Genomic DNA, 15,456 nt, shown 5'->3' with positions numbered 1-15,456 from the left:
AGGGAAAAGCTAATAGAGTTATGTGTGCATACTATGAGGAATCGGAATCAAATAATTCAGATCAGCAGTCTGATATAGAGGAAATAGATGGTGAAAAAGAGGAAGACAAGGCTGAAAAATTGTCTAAAATGGAGTCCAAGGATGGGGAAGGAGATGGGCAACTTAGGGAAGCTCATCTCACTAGTATTAAGCAAGAAGGGTCATTCCGGATGAGAGGAGTACTTGCTGGATAGCGAGTCATAACCTTCGTTTATACAGGTGCCACTCATAATTTCATTGATGCTAGGATGGTGGAGAAGCATGGCATACAAACAGAGGAGTTTGGGGGAATTAGAGTGAGGGTAGCGGATGGCTATGTCCTCAAATGTGATCGTAGGATCACTGGACTCCCATTGAAAGTTAATAATTATGACTTTAAGGCAGATTTTTATGTTGTACCTATGGGAGATACAGATATAGTTCTTGGAATGAGTTGGTTGCACGATATTGGTGAGTTCACTCTTAACCTCAAGGAGATGGAGATGAGGTTTAAAGTGAATGGGAAGACACATATTCTTAAGGAAATCAGGGACAGTGATCTCAGGATAGTCTCTTTTTGTAGAATGGCTAGATTGATTCGACATGATTAGGTAGAGTGGGCAGCAGAGTGCATGTTGATGCCATCACAGGAGGGACAGCATAAGATTGAATATCCTCCTGATATTCAGGAGCTTAGAGTTAAACACTCTAAGGTATTTAGTGACATTCCACCAGGTAGACCACCAGACAGAGGTATTGAGCACATCATTGAGTTAGAGGAGGGGGCTAAGCCCATCATGATTACACCTTACAGGCATCCGAAGAGGTTGAAGGATGAAATTGAGAAAACCATAAAGGAGTTACTTGCTATGGGCCACATTAGACCAAGTAAGTCTCCTTTTGCTTCTTCAGTGGTGTTAGTAAAGAAGAAGGATGGGACATTGAGGATGTGCATTGATTACAAAGTGCTTAATAGGAAGACGATTAAAAATAGATACCCCATTCCCAGGATTGATGAGTTGATAGATGAGCTTCATGGAGCTTGCTTCTTCTCAAAGATAGATTTGAGATCAGGTTATCACCAGATCAGAGTTAGAGAGCAGGATATCGAGAAGACAGCCTTTAGATGTCATTGTGGCCATTTTGAGTTTGTAGTTATGCCATTTGGGCTAACTAACACACCTGCTACTTTTCAGGCAACAATGAATAGGGTTTTCCATCCTCAGTTGAGGAGATTTGTACTTGTCTTCTTCGATGATATCTTGGTATATAGTAGATCTTGGGAGGAGCACTTGGTTCACCTGGACATGGTGCTAGGTAGATTGGACAGAGAATCCTTGTATGCAAAGGAGTCGAAGTGTGATTTGGGCATGACAGAGTTGTTGTACTTGGGTCACATCATCAGTGTAGAGGGCGTGTGCATGGATCCTGCAAAGATTTGTGCCATTGTGGAGTGGCCTTCACCGGTAAACCTTACACAGTTGAGGGGCTTTCTAGGACTAAGTGGTTTCTACAGAAGGTTTGTGGATGGATATTCTAGGCATGCGGCACCCTTGACAGATTTGATGAGAAAGGGAGCTTTCTTGTGGACTCTTGAGGCACAGGAGTGTTTTCAGAAATTTAAGGGGTTGATGACTTCTTGTCCAGTGTTAGCATTACCAGATTTCAGCAAACCTTTTGAGCTACATTGTGATGCTTCCAGAGAGGGCATTGGAGCGGTGCTTATGTAGGAGAAGCACCCTATTGCTTATGAGAGCAGGAAATTGAGAGGGCTAGAGTGGAGCTTCAGCATATATGATAAGGAGATGTTAGCCATTATGCATGCTTTGGCCAAATTCAGGCAATATTTGGTAGGTAGCAAATTTTGTATCAAAACTGACCATAATAGCCTAAGACACTTTTTGGGGCAGCGAGATCTCCATGATAGGCAGCAAAAGTGGGTGAGCAAGTTATAGTCCTATGACTTTGACATTACATATTTTAAGGGGACACAGAATGTAGTTGCTGATGCCTTATCACGTAGGCCCCATTTGAGCTTACTGACAGACATATCGGAGGATTGGAGACACTTGATCCTTGCAGAGTATGCAAAGGACACTTGGGCAGCTAGATTCATAGATGGGACTATTCAGGATAGCAGATACACCCTTGTGAATGAGCTCATCATTTACAAAGGAGGAATATTTTTGGTCCCAGGATCAATAGTGAGGAGGGTGGTTTTGAAATCTTTTCATGATTCACCTATAGCAGGACATCTTGGTTACTACAAGACATACCGACAAATTAGAGAGCGATTCACATGGAAAGGGCTCAAAGCAGAGGTACTTCAGTATGTTAGGGAGTGTCCCACTTGCCAACAGAATAAGCAAGAACACTCCTATCCAGCCGGTTTACTTCAGCCACTTCCGATTCCTGATAGGAAGTGGGAGTCTTTGTCTATGGACTTCATCATAGGACTACCTAGAGCCCAAGGCAGGGACTGCATATATGTGGTTGTGGATCGCCTTACGAAGTTTGCACACTTCTTTCCGATCACTGCTACATACACTGCTACACAGGTGGCAGAGTTGTTCTTCAAAGAGATATTCAGATTACATGGCTTACCTCAGAGCATTGTAAGTGATAGAGATAGCAGGTTTATGAGTCACTTTTGGCAAGAGCTATTCAGGTTGTGTGCGACAGAGCTCACTCCTAGTACTAGCTACCACCCTCAGACAGATGGTCAAACAGAGATAATAAACAAATGGGTGGAGGGATATCTCAGAAATTATATAGCAGGGCAACAGAGGGCATGGGTAAAGTGGATTTATCTTTGTGAGTATTGCTACAATACCACTTATCACATGTCTATTCAGATGTCACCCTTTATGGCCCTGTATGGGTATGAGGCACCCAATTTTATGGATCTACTTTTGAGTGATAGTAGAGTGCCCAGTGCAGGTGATTTGTTATAGGAGAGTCAATACCTTATTAAGACTCTCAAGGATAATCTAACTAAGGCACAAAATCAGCAAAAGCACTATGCAAATCAGAAGAGGACTGAGCGGACTTTTGAGGTTGGAGACATGGTGTATCTTATGTTGCAGCCTTACCGTCAATCCACTCTCAAGAAGAGTGGTGCCGAGAAACTCAAGCCACGATACTATGGTCCATTTAGGATTATCAGGAAAGTGGGAGAGGTGGCTTATGAGTTAGACTTGCCGGTGGAGAGCAAGGTGCACAATGTTTTTCATGTGTCATGCCTCAAAAAGGCGCTAGGGCATCATATTGTGCCTTCTATAGTACTACCACCCCTGGATGATGAGGGAAAACTTGTTTTGATACTGGAGGCTATCATGGATTTTAGAGAGAGGAACTTGAGGAAACGTACCATCCGAGAATATTTGGTGAAGTGGAAGGATTTGCCGGTAGAGGATGCTACTTGGGAGAGCAAGGAGATTTTACAGCATCCAGAGTTGAGATTGCTTGAGGACAAGCAATTTCAAGGAGGGCGGACTATGATCTCCCCTTCTAGCTAGAGACATCACTTTAGCTAGTGATTAGCCTATTAGAGACCCTCGTAGGCTTATAAGATTGGATAGAGGGTCACCTTGGTGTGGAGATCCTCCAAGGACCAGAGCAGAGTACTCTTCTGGGTTGCCAGAGTTTGTTTATGATGAGTTTTCCTTTGAGTTTGGCTTCGTCAGGCTATTTCTAGCAGTTTTGGAGTTATAAAGATAGACCCTTGCTATTTTTAGAAAAGGGGTATGGTCATATGCAGTTCTATCATGTTAGCTCCCAGTCCAAACAACATTCAAAAATGTTGAGTAATAATGGAGATATTAATTTTTATTTAGTTAAAATAAACATTATTGGTTTTAAGCCTATATTGTTAAGTTATAATAAATAACTTAAGTGAGGGTCATGATATCATAAAAGGGGCCATCGTTTCAATTAATTGTGGGTCCAAGCTTATGGAAAAATTAAAAGGAATTTTTTAAGTTTTAATGTAATAACATTTTTTATGTTATTATTATATCTTTTATCCCACATTGATTGTGGAGACTCATTCTGGAGTTGAGGAGTCCTTATAAACAAACCTTGTCTTCCTTCAAGAGTAGGTTATGAGAATTGCTTAAAAAAATTTCCTTGTGAAATTTCTTGAAGTTGTGCAACAAGGGTTTCTATAAGTTTGAGAAGAATTCAGACTGTGGAGAACGTAGTATCTTCAGAGTTGATGCAATTTGAGGGTGTGAAATATCACTTGAATTTTGCCTGTGAGTTGACTTCATTCTGGAGTCAACGTTGTGTTTCAGCAGGAAAAAAGTGGATGAATCGGTTTACAGGTTGGAAGGGGTTATAACAACAACTACAGTGCTGTGAACAGTACAGCGCTACAGTGAATTAAAAATTAGAGATTTAATATTGCGGTTTTTGATAGGCGCTGCCCAAGGAGGAAGCAACCAGTAGCGTGGTTGCATATTGGAGACAAAAATCAAGTTTTTTTCAACTATTAATGATGATGTTTTTAATGTATTCTTCTAGCAATAAGTATTGTACATACATTAGGAACCATCCGAATAAATGAATTTGATTAGCATTATAACCAGATTTGAGTTATAATTTTAGGTAAGATTAGTTTTCAATATTTGTATTTTCTTTTCATCAACTCAAAAACCCAAAAATAGCTTAAAACATTCAAAACCAAACCAAAAACAATCATTACACCCAGGGAAACAAACAGTGATCAGCGTAGAGCCTATTTGGGGTTCTTACAATATAACATCCTTTTGCATTAAAAGAAATAGAGTACCCACTATCACAAATCTGACTAACACTCAAAAGGTTATGTTTTAAACCTTCAACAAAGTATACATCATCAATTGGTGTATCCTTGTTTAAAATTATTGAGCCTCTTCTTGTTATATAGGCTCCTAAATTATCACCAAATCGTACAACCCTCCATCAAAATCTTGTAGGGTTTTGAATTTTCCTTTACACCCAATCATATGGTGTGAGCAGCCACTATCCAAATCCCATGTTGCAAGTTTTTGAGCAAATAGGGTTGTTTCAACAATTAAAGACTTTTCAGTTGTCTTCACTTGCTTCCAGATCTCTTTAGGTCTCAAATTCAATTTGCATTGATTTGCATAATGGCCATAGTGAAAATGTTTAAAGCACTTGATAATTCTTCTTTTGCCTTGATTTGTGTTGTTTTCACAAAGAATAGCCTTATGCCCAAAGACATTGTTGTTAAAACAATAACCATTGAAAAAGAATTTTGTTTTCTGATTAGAAGATTCTTCAAATGAACTTTGCAAAACATTTAATTTCTTTTCCTTTTCTTCAAGTAAGAATTTTTGATTTTCTATAATCAGATTTGGTTCTTTTAACTCTTCTTGAAATTTTTGGTTTTTAATTTCATGATTTGAAATTAACTTCTTTAATCTTTTAAGTTCTTGCAAATATTTTAGAAGTTCTTCTTTGAGATCTATTTCTTCATCTAAATTAGATGAAGATTGAGATTCACTAGATTTAGTTTTAGGGGTGTGGACTATTTCAGCCATAAATAGTCTTTCCCTTCTTCATCAGCATCACTAGATTCTTCATTAGAATCTTCTTTTGATAGAAGACTTTTCTTTTTATAGTCCTTGAATCTTTTCTTTTGATTACAAGGCTTCTTTTGGAAAACTTCTTAGTTTTCTCATCATAGTCTTCAAGTTCAACATTTGGACATTTTGCAGCAAAATGTCCTAACTGACCACAGCTAAAATATTTAGGTTTTTAATTATACTTCTTTCTCATTCTTCTGACCAGCAATGCTTCTAAAGCATCTATTAGGTCTGAATCACTCTCATCATGTTTTTCAGCCTTAAAAGTTGTTCCTTTTGATGAGGAACTAGCTTGATTGCCAATCCTTATTTCATATGCAATTAGTGTTCCTTGTAATTAATGCAGATTCATTTTAGAAAAGCTTTTCTTTTCTTCTAATGTAGATATTTTAGTTTCAAATTTAGGTAATACTAACCTAATAAATTTTGAAACTATATCATGTTCTTCAATCTGTTCACCTAGACCCTTTCTAGCATTTACTACCTCATCAATTCTTAAGAAGTATGCTACAATGGTTTCATCTTCATTTATTTTTAGATTATCAAACTATGTTTTGAGAGTTAGTAGTTTGGATTCCTTTATTTTTTCATCTACTTGATAGATTGTTTCAAGTTTTCCCAAATGTCATTTGCTGACTTGCAATAGATAACTTTAGCGAAAGCTTCTTTTGTGAGACCACAAAGAAGGGCATATCTTTTCTTCTTATCCAACTCAAATGTCAGTTTATCATTTTCATTAGTAGGGACTATTGGTGGGATAGTATACTTTGTAATAACAACATCCCACATTCATACATCTAAAGAATGAAAAAATACCTCCATCATTACTTTCCAGAAGACATAATCATTTCCATCAAATAGTGGAGCCCTGATAAGGGAAGCCCCTTCAGTTTGTGCCATAACTTCCAAAAAAAATCCTTGGAATAATTCCTAAGAGGAATCCTACACTCTGATACAACTTGTTGGAAGTATTAGATTTTTGAGTGGGGAGTGAATCAGAACTATATGAATTTAATTCAAAAATTGATTACAATCCTTAACAATCCATAACTGAATGTAAAGCTATGCTAAAAAATATAAACATTAACCATGAACAGAAAGAAATATCAACTCACAAAATATAGAGACACATATTTTTTCGAGTGGGAAACACTCAAAATTCCTCAAAAAGGATTCGTCATGGGAGAAAAACCACTCCATGAACCTATAATCTTTATTGATATTCAACTCCTTTACAATCAGCTACAATAACTACTTAGGGTGCTCAACCCTTTATGTCTTTTGTTATTTTTACAATCTCACATACACATATACATGTATATGCTACATCTATACATGTAGGTAAGCTTATAATATAGCTTTTAGATTACAATTCTTCACAAGTTTTCTCAAACGTATTTGTCTCTTCTTCAATTATCTTTTTACACATATCTCTTTAAGAATTTACAAATGATCTCTATAAATAGAGATGAAATTCAAAATGAATTAGTTATTAAAGACCAACTGAACCAGTTAGGATCATTTTACAAAACCCCTTTGAAAAATGTTGTTGTTAAAACCAACTTGTAGCAGTTAAGTCTCAAATTTGTTCAAAAATTGCCATTTAAGGATTCAAACCAATGACCTTATTCATCCTTGACCCTTCATTTTAAAACTGGAACTGAATTGCTCACAATTAGTCATAAACCTAGAACTTTTCTTTTCAACTTTTTGAATCAATTCCCATTTTAAACAAATAAAATATGTTCAGAAAATTTCTCTTTGGACAAATGAAAATCTTTCAAGAACTATCATCTAGGGTACGAAAATAGAAACCCTTTGAAGAAACTTCATTATTCAAAAAATAATTTTCCTTCAAACAGCACCAAATTTTATTTTGAATCTAGAAAGAAATAATATCAAATTCAAAAAAAAAATTCAAGAAATGGTACTGTATTTTTTTTATAGTTTTCTCAACAAGAAGAAACAAAAATTTTGTCTTCAAAAACCTTTTCTTTTCCTCTTTCTTTTTCAAAAATCTAACTATATTTTTCATTCCTTTTCGAAACTGGAAAAAAAGAAAAGAAAAAAAAATTCTTCTTTCAATAAAATGAAACCCATATTTCCCACCTTTATGTCTAAAAAGAAATGCCGAGCAATATACCTGGAACTATTTTTTCTTTATTTACTCCATTGTTTCCAAAACCTTTTTTGCATTTGAAGACTTCCATTTTGCCTCAAAAAAATTGTCCTTTATTTTAAACCAAAACTCCATTTTCACCTTGTTTGTTTATGCACATAGAAAAAAGAACAGGTGAGTATCGTTTTAAATGAAACATCATCATAATCCTTGCACCATTTCGTTGTTAATGAAATAGCTATTCAAACATTTTACACAGTGCAAACCTTTTTCTTTTTCGTAGCCAAGAATCACACTGTAATTTTTATGAAGGACTTCACAAAGACTTCGTAGTCAAAGATGTTTCAATTCACATGCCAAAAGCCATATAGTAAACCAAAGAAATTCTTTTGCAGAGAGAAAAGAAAAACTTCATAATAGTATCCATCTTCCAAAATACCCACAAACAAAATTAAAACATAAAACCTCTTCAAATTTGCCAAAATACCCACAAACAAAATTAAAACATAAAACCTCTTCAAATTTCCCACAAATTCTTTACACTTGGCGAAGCATGCAGGTAAACATTAAATGACATGCCCTGACTATATAGTGGTTTACGGTCTCTTTTTTAATACTACTGCTAAAACAATATTTAATGTTTTCTTTCAGCTTGCCTTTATTTATTTTTGCCACGTTTCACATTTCAAACTTTCCTTTTGTGTTACCTTTGATTGCCACCTTTTAATGTTTCTTTATTTGCATTTTGCCAAGTGTGCCAATGGTCAACAATTTTGACATTTTTACAAAAAGAAGGAAAATTGAACTCATCACTCCTGTTAAAACTTTATTTTTCCATACTAGAAAATCGTGTTGGGGAGGTCTTTATAGAAGTTTCAAAACGAATTAATAAAACATAATAAATATTTTTTAATTAAAAATTAACAAGGTTTAACACTTGCAGAAGGAGAAACATATCATATATCTTGAGTACTACCTGCCAAAAGTTGTATATTGAAATCAACAAGATAGAGGATTAGCCTACTTTTTGGTACAAAGAAAAATCAACAATCAAAAAGGAAAGATTTCTACCTTTTCTTTTTTAATCAATAGTTTTTTTTCCCAATCCACTTTCTTTTGGGTCTAAAAGAAAACAAATGAATAATGAATGTCGAGAAAATAAAATTTCATTAAAAATTGTAACCATTTTTTCATCAAAGATTTTCCTTTAAATCAAATGTCTTTTAATTATTTAATTAAAAATTAACAAGGTTTAACACTTGGAGAAGGAGAAACATATCATATATCTTGAGTACTATCTGCCAAAAGTTGCATATTGAAATTAACAAGATAGAGGATTAGCCTACTTTTTGGTACAAAGAAAAATCAACAATCAAAAAGCAAAAATTTCTACCTTCTTTTTTAATCAATAATTTTTATCCCAGTCCACTTTCTTTTGGGTCTAAAAGAAAACAAACGAATAATGAATGTTGAGAAAATAAAATTTCATTAAAAATTGTAACCATTTTTTCATCAAAGATTTTCCTTTAAATCAAATGTCTTTTTGTCATAAAACATGAAAAAATATATATTAAAAAATGACTTATTTGTTATGAAATAATAGAAAAAATATGAATCAAATGTCTTTTTGGTCATAAAACAGAAAAGAAAATATTTTAAAATGACTTATTTGTTGGAATGAAATATTAGAAAAAAAATATGAATAGCCAAGATTGACTGCATTCAAAATTTAATTGAACAATATTATAAAAATGTAGAAAAAATTCATAATAAATATATAAGACGATATCAACACGATGAGACTGTTGACATGTATGGTGGACAATAAGATTTCAAATAAAAGGGAAGTATAAAGTTTAAATAAAAAAGCAATCAAATTTAGTTGTTATATGTTGATTAATAGGTACAGATTTCATTGAATCTAGATCAAGATCCATTAATATTCTGTCTACCGATAAGAACTAATAAGTGACGAGTGTATTCTGTACTCATTAAATGAATAAAACAATTGGTGAAATTTACAAGTTGTCTTGCAGGTCCCAGTTTCAAATCCCTATCATTTTAACAGCTTCAAAAGTAGATGCCACACTCCAAAGTTCAAACTACCATTCAAACATTCCCAAACTACTATTCAATTCCTTAAGTAGTCGTCTTCTAGATCATAAATGTGTCCACAAAAATCTGATCTCTTAACCATAAAAGCAAACGGGGAGATGAACGTAACTCAGAGCTCATAATTTGGTGACCATGAAAATCAGTCGGTGAGGTCCCCACATGCTATCCTATTATTGGTATACGTGGCACTCTTGACAAAGTGTTTACAAACAGCTTACGATTTCAATACTATAAATTGTTTTATATAGATTCGAAAATTGAATTGAAGGAAGAAGAAGATGGAGTCCACAGGCTTCCCTCTGTACACCACAGTAACGAAGCCAGTTGCAAAGATAAACAGAGCTTATGGATCCCTATATTTTTGTGCAATTCTAGGGCTCATATATTATCGTGTCAAATATATGCCAAGTGAAGGATACGTACCCTGGATTTTGATATGTTGTGGAGAGCTAGGCTTTGCCTTCATGTGGGTAATAGAGTCGAGCTGCAGGTGGTGGCTTGTGGATCGAGTTACATACCGAGAGAGACTTTCTGAAAGGTAAACACTATATAATATGATTTTGTTTGCCTAGTTATGAGATTGACAAACACGTTCTTCAAGGAGCAATATTGACTATGTTTGTTATTGAGCAGGTTTGAGAAGGATCTGCCTCCCATTGATATATTTATATGCACGGCTGACCCTCTTAAGGAACCTCCTCTGGATGTTTCAAACACTGTTTTGTCTACTCTGGCTTTCAATTACCCAGCCGATAAATTGGCATGCTATGTATCGGATGATGGAGGATCCCCACTCACCTTTTATGCTCTGGTTGAAGCTTCACGTTTTGCAAAGAGTTGGGTTCCTTTCTGCCACAAGTATTCTATTCAGCAGAGGTGCCCAGAAGCATACTTTTCTGAATATATTTTCACTGAAAATGACAACTTATCTTTTGTTACAGAGTGGAAATCTGTCAAGGTATGTATTGCTTATATCTATACTCTTTTGAATGAAACGAAGCAATAGACACTATAATCAAAGCTCTTACAATCCGTGAAATTTGAAAGGACAAGATAAGAAAAATAGTATAGGAGATTCCTTTTTAAATTGCTGGCGGTGACAAATATATTAAAGAGAATTTGAAAGATTTGAGAAGGAATTGTGAGAACTCCAATTATTACCCATTACTTATAAAGAATCTATAGAAGAGAACTTTGTTTGCCGAGTAACCTGGCTAATATCACAAACTATATTCGATAATAATTAAAAATTCATTAAATTGTTTAGATGTTTTTCTCTCTCAAAAATATAGATATGTTTGTTTGATATTGTAGCTGTAACATTTCTTTCTAAGAATTAGAAATGCCTGCTTATCTCGCTTATACGCCTTTTAACATTATTTATTCGTGATCTTTGTTTTGCTTAGAAAATGTACGAGGAAATGAAATATTGTATAAATAGCACTGTGGAGAAGGGCACTGTTCCAGCGCAGATATGCAAAGAGCATGACGGCTTCAAAGAATGGAACCCAGGGATGACTTCACGAGACCATCCCAGTATTGTTCAGGTCATAAAATCCATACATGTTCCAACGCAGTATAGTGTTTTTTTTGCGTTTTCATTTAGAAGTGTTGTGTATTTTATATTCGAAGTGTTTCGAGTAATTAATAGAATTATATAAATTTTTAGTTAAATTTATATTGATAAGAAGGAGATGATTTCCACAGCAAGTGAAATTGTGATATTGCTATCAGGATTGTGATTTTTGAGTCAAACTCATTGACCCATGTTTCATGAGTAGTGATTCAACATGAATCCATCTCTCATGAGAATAAATTTATATTTGTATTGGGTTACAGAAATTATTTTTTTATGAAAATGAACGGTTCAATAAATTGTTAGGTTTAGATAATTATAGTAAGTGTTGTATTTAAAAAGTACTGAAATCAACATAAAGATTCATTTGATTAGAATATAAGAATTAAGCATATAATTTTTTAATCAATTCTTATAAAAATAAATGGTTAAGTTAATCATCATTATATTTAAGTAATATTTAAATTAGTGAAGTGTCATAGTTAAATGTACTAGTATCAACATAAGAGAATTCAATTCTATTATTTTTGAGTCAAATTTATATTTTGTCAATAATGTTCACATCTGTCCATCTCTCTTTTCTCTTGCCCAACAAATAATCCACATAATCTTTATTACAAATTTGTCACAAACACAATAATTCCAAATCTTGATATTAATTTATAGCTTAAAAATGATTGACATCAACACGATACCTTTGACTAATCAATAAAAAATAAATGATAATTTAAAATATATATTTTTATTATTATTTATTATTATCTATATTAATATTAACTGGTACTCCAACTTCCGAGTGGAATGTCTAATCACGTCATATAAGGATGCCCGAGTATATAGTTTCACTACTTTGAATGTTTGGTAGGTTTTGATGAGATTAATATTTATATTAATTGCTACTTAAATATTCCCTCCAACTTGCGAGTGGAATGTTTAATCACGTCATATAAGGAATGTTAATCAGTCATATAAGAGTAAAGAGTTTCAAATCACAATTCTCGAGGACTGTTCAAGGTAACTATGCTTAAATATCAGTTTATAATGGTGATATAAGCTTTGTCTTCGACGAATTTCCTTATTACATGATAGGCAGAAACAGTAATCAGTTGTCTTATTTACGAAGCCAATCGTGATAAGGTTCTCTTTATCACAAGCTGCTGCTTCATTCTGATTAATCCCGAGTGCAGGTTTTGGTAGAAAGAGGCAAAGACATTGATGAAGAGGGCAATGATTTGCCCAGTCTTGTATATGTTGCCCGAGAGAAGCGACCTGGACATCCTCATAATTTTAAGGCCGGTGCTCTCAATGTTCTGGTAATTGTAATAACTTTGCTTGCATCTCATATTAGAATCTATACTCAGAAATGGAGAATATTCATTGTTATTTTATTTATCATTTATCACGTATCTGCAGATTAGGGTCTCTTCTCTAATGAGCAACGCTCCATTCATTCTCACATTGGATTGTGATATGTATGTCAACAACTGTGAAGCCCTTCGAGAAGCCATGTGCTTTTTCATGGACCCTCAAACTGGGCACCAGTTTGCCTTTGTCCAGTTTCCGCAAAGGTATTATAGCATTACCAAAAATGATCTGTATGCCAGTCGTCTGAGGAGGTATTTCAATGTGAGTATCTCCAACTACGGCTGGTGCTTATAATACAGATGCAATCAACACTTCCCAATGTTTGTATTAAAATGTTGACATGCAGTTACATTTCAAAGGAATGGACGGAGTTGAAGGTCCATTATATGTGGGCACCGGATGCGTTCACCGCAGGGATGTCTTATGTGGGAGTCGGCCACAAAAGAGTTCTCCAAATTTCATCAAAGAGCTTATTAGTTCATCAATTTTAAGCGTGGAGAAAGCATCTCCATCCAAGAGATTGGACAAGGGAAAAGAAGTTGCAAAGTGCGACTACGAGAAGAACACCCAATGGGGCAAAAAGGCGAATAAAAGTTCAAATCTTCATAGTTTTTTAAATGCACGGGATCGAATTGATACAATAATTTCTGACAATAAAAACATTTTCACAGGTTGGCATGCTCTATGACTGCGTAGTGGAAGATGTCTTGACTGGGTTTTCTATACATTGCAGAGGATGGAAATCTGTTTTCTGTTCTCCCAAGAGAGATGCTTTTCTGGGATGTGCGCCTGTTAATCTGAACGATACTCTAACCCAACATAAAAGATGGGCAACGGGTCTACTGGAGATTTTTGCTAGCAAGTTTTGTCCCTTGACTTATGGGATTCACCATACAAAAATAGTACACAACATGTCTTGCAGCTTTTTCTTTCTATGGGCTCTATATTCTTTGCCTTTAGTATGTTATGGATCAGTGCCGGCCTTATCAATTCTCTCTGGGCTATCACTATTTCCTCAGGTATTTTCTCCCCACATCTTCTAGTTTTTCAATGAAAAAAAGTCAGTATTTAATAGTTTGTTTAATCATAGAAAATATCATAATCTGATTTTTGAAAAATCTTTCTTATTTATCAAGAGACAATGTTTTATCAATACTTGTTGAAACTATTGTAAATAGAATAACAATTTAAGTAAGCTTATCCTTGAAACAATCTCAGTATTAAACACCCTTTAAGTTAGACCAAATTTGACTAAAAACTTCACAATTAAATCTTTCTCCCAATTTTATAACTTTCTGCAGATTTCAGATCCATGGATTCTCCTCTTTGTGTTTTTATCAGTATCTGCATATGCATCCAGTGCTCTAGAATATATATGTGTGGGAGGAGGCAATTTTAAAGATTGGTGGAACGAGCAGAGAATGTGGATGATAAAAGGCGTGTCATCTTATCTGTTTGCAGTCATTCAAGTCTTCTGTAAATTGCTTGGAATAACAAAATTGGATTTTGAAGTGACAAGCAAAGTATTTGACAGTGAAGTAGCTAAAAGGTACGAGGAAGAAATTTTTGAGTTTGGGGTGGCATCTGCACTGTTTATTCCTTTCTCCGTCATAGCACTGATAAATTTCATAGCCTTAGTAGTTGGAATTGTGCGAGTGCTGAGAGAAGGAAATGTAGGCATTGCGAGTATGTTTGTGGAGGTAATGGTGTCGAGCTTCATAGTATTAAATAGCCGTCCCATATTTGAGGGAATGGTGGTGAGGAAAGACAAGGGGAGAATGCCCACATCCATTACTTTATTCTCCACTCTGGTTGCAGTGTTTGTGTGTTCTACGGCGTCAGCCCTATCCTGGACTTCTTCAAACTTTTAATCAAAATTTTCTCTTGTGATAAAAAATAACATGTCACAGCCCTACAAATTTCTAATATTAAAATCGATCCAATCAGGAATATTATAGGTTTAATACTTTTGATCATTAATTGCCACGTTTTAGTTTATTGAATAATTTAAAATGGTATCAATTAATTAGTTTATGTTTGATTAAGTTGTATTATTATGTATTTTTATGGAGTAATTGTATTTTTTATTATCTTGCTAAATCAAATGGTAATGAGAAACGATTGTAAATTATACACTAAGGGCCTATTTGGTATTTGAAATATTGGATTTGGGATTCTGGAACTTGACCGGAATTTATATTGGGACCGTTTGGTTCAAATCCAAAAAATATTTGATATTCAAAATTTGTTATTCCAAACCTGTTTGGTTCAAAAATATGAATATGTGATTGAGAAGATAAATATAAATGTTATAGTGATCAAAACAGAAAGCCTCAAATTTCTAATCTCAAAACTTGAAAAACAATAATTTATGGCAGACTACAATACGTAAAAAAATTAAATTTGATTCGATAACGTTGATAAATTTCTAATTGTATAAACAAAACTTCCTAAATTTCCTATGGTAAAAACTTAGACAAAGCCATAGTAGGCAATCCAAGCTCTTGTATACCTGGAGCCCAAACTTAGAGAGAGCCATTGTAGGGAATCCAATTTCTTATATACCCCGAGCCCTTCATTCAAAGAAGAATCATTTGTGGTAATGAGTGGATGGCGAAGGTATTTGATGGTGGTGGTGTTCGGCCATTTGAATCAACAACTCAATTAGAGTG

The 15,456-nt window shown here is 34.5% G+C and overlaps 1 protein-coding gene across 1 annotated transcript; it reads left to right on the top strand.

The window, feature by feature from the left end:
- The first annotated feature begins 10,102 nt into the window (after positions 1-10,102).
- Positions 10,103-14,748, top strand: LOC149547489 (cellulose synthase-like protein E6). The gene is made up of 8 exons (XM_089791664.1): positions 10,103-10,381; positions 10,477-10,801; positions 11,250-11,390; positions 12,607-12,732; positions 12,833-13,045; positions 13,131-13,367; positions 13,456-13,803; positions 14,086-14,748. The coding sequence occupies exons 1-8, from the start codon at positions 10,122-10,124 to the stop codon at positions 14,653-14,655; spliced, it is 2,220 nt and encodes a 739-aa protein (XP_089647790.1). The 5' UTR covers positions 10,103-10,121; the 3' UTR covers positions 14,656-14,748.
- Positions 14,749-15,456: the final 708 nt, after the last annotated feature.

This window comes from Cupressus sempervirens, chromosome 7, assembly GCF_028749045.1.
Source record: "Cupressus sempervirens isolate cs-2001-9-10 chromosome 7, ASM2874904v1, whole genome shotgun sequence".
In the NCBI taxonomy this organism is placed as follows: Eukaryota; Viridiplantae; Streptophyta; class Pinopsida; order Cupressales; family Cupressaceae; genus Cupressus; species Cupressus sempervirens.
The sequence above is the reverse complement of the archived record's forward strand: the minus strand, read 5'-3'. Positions and strand labels throughout refer to the sequence as shown.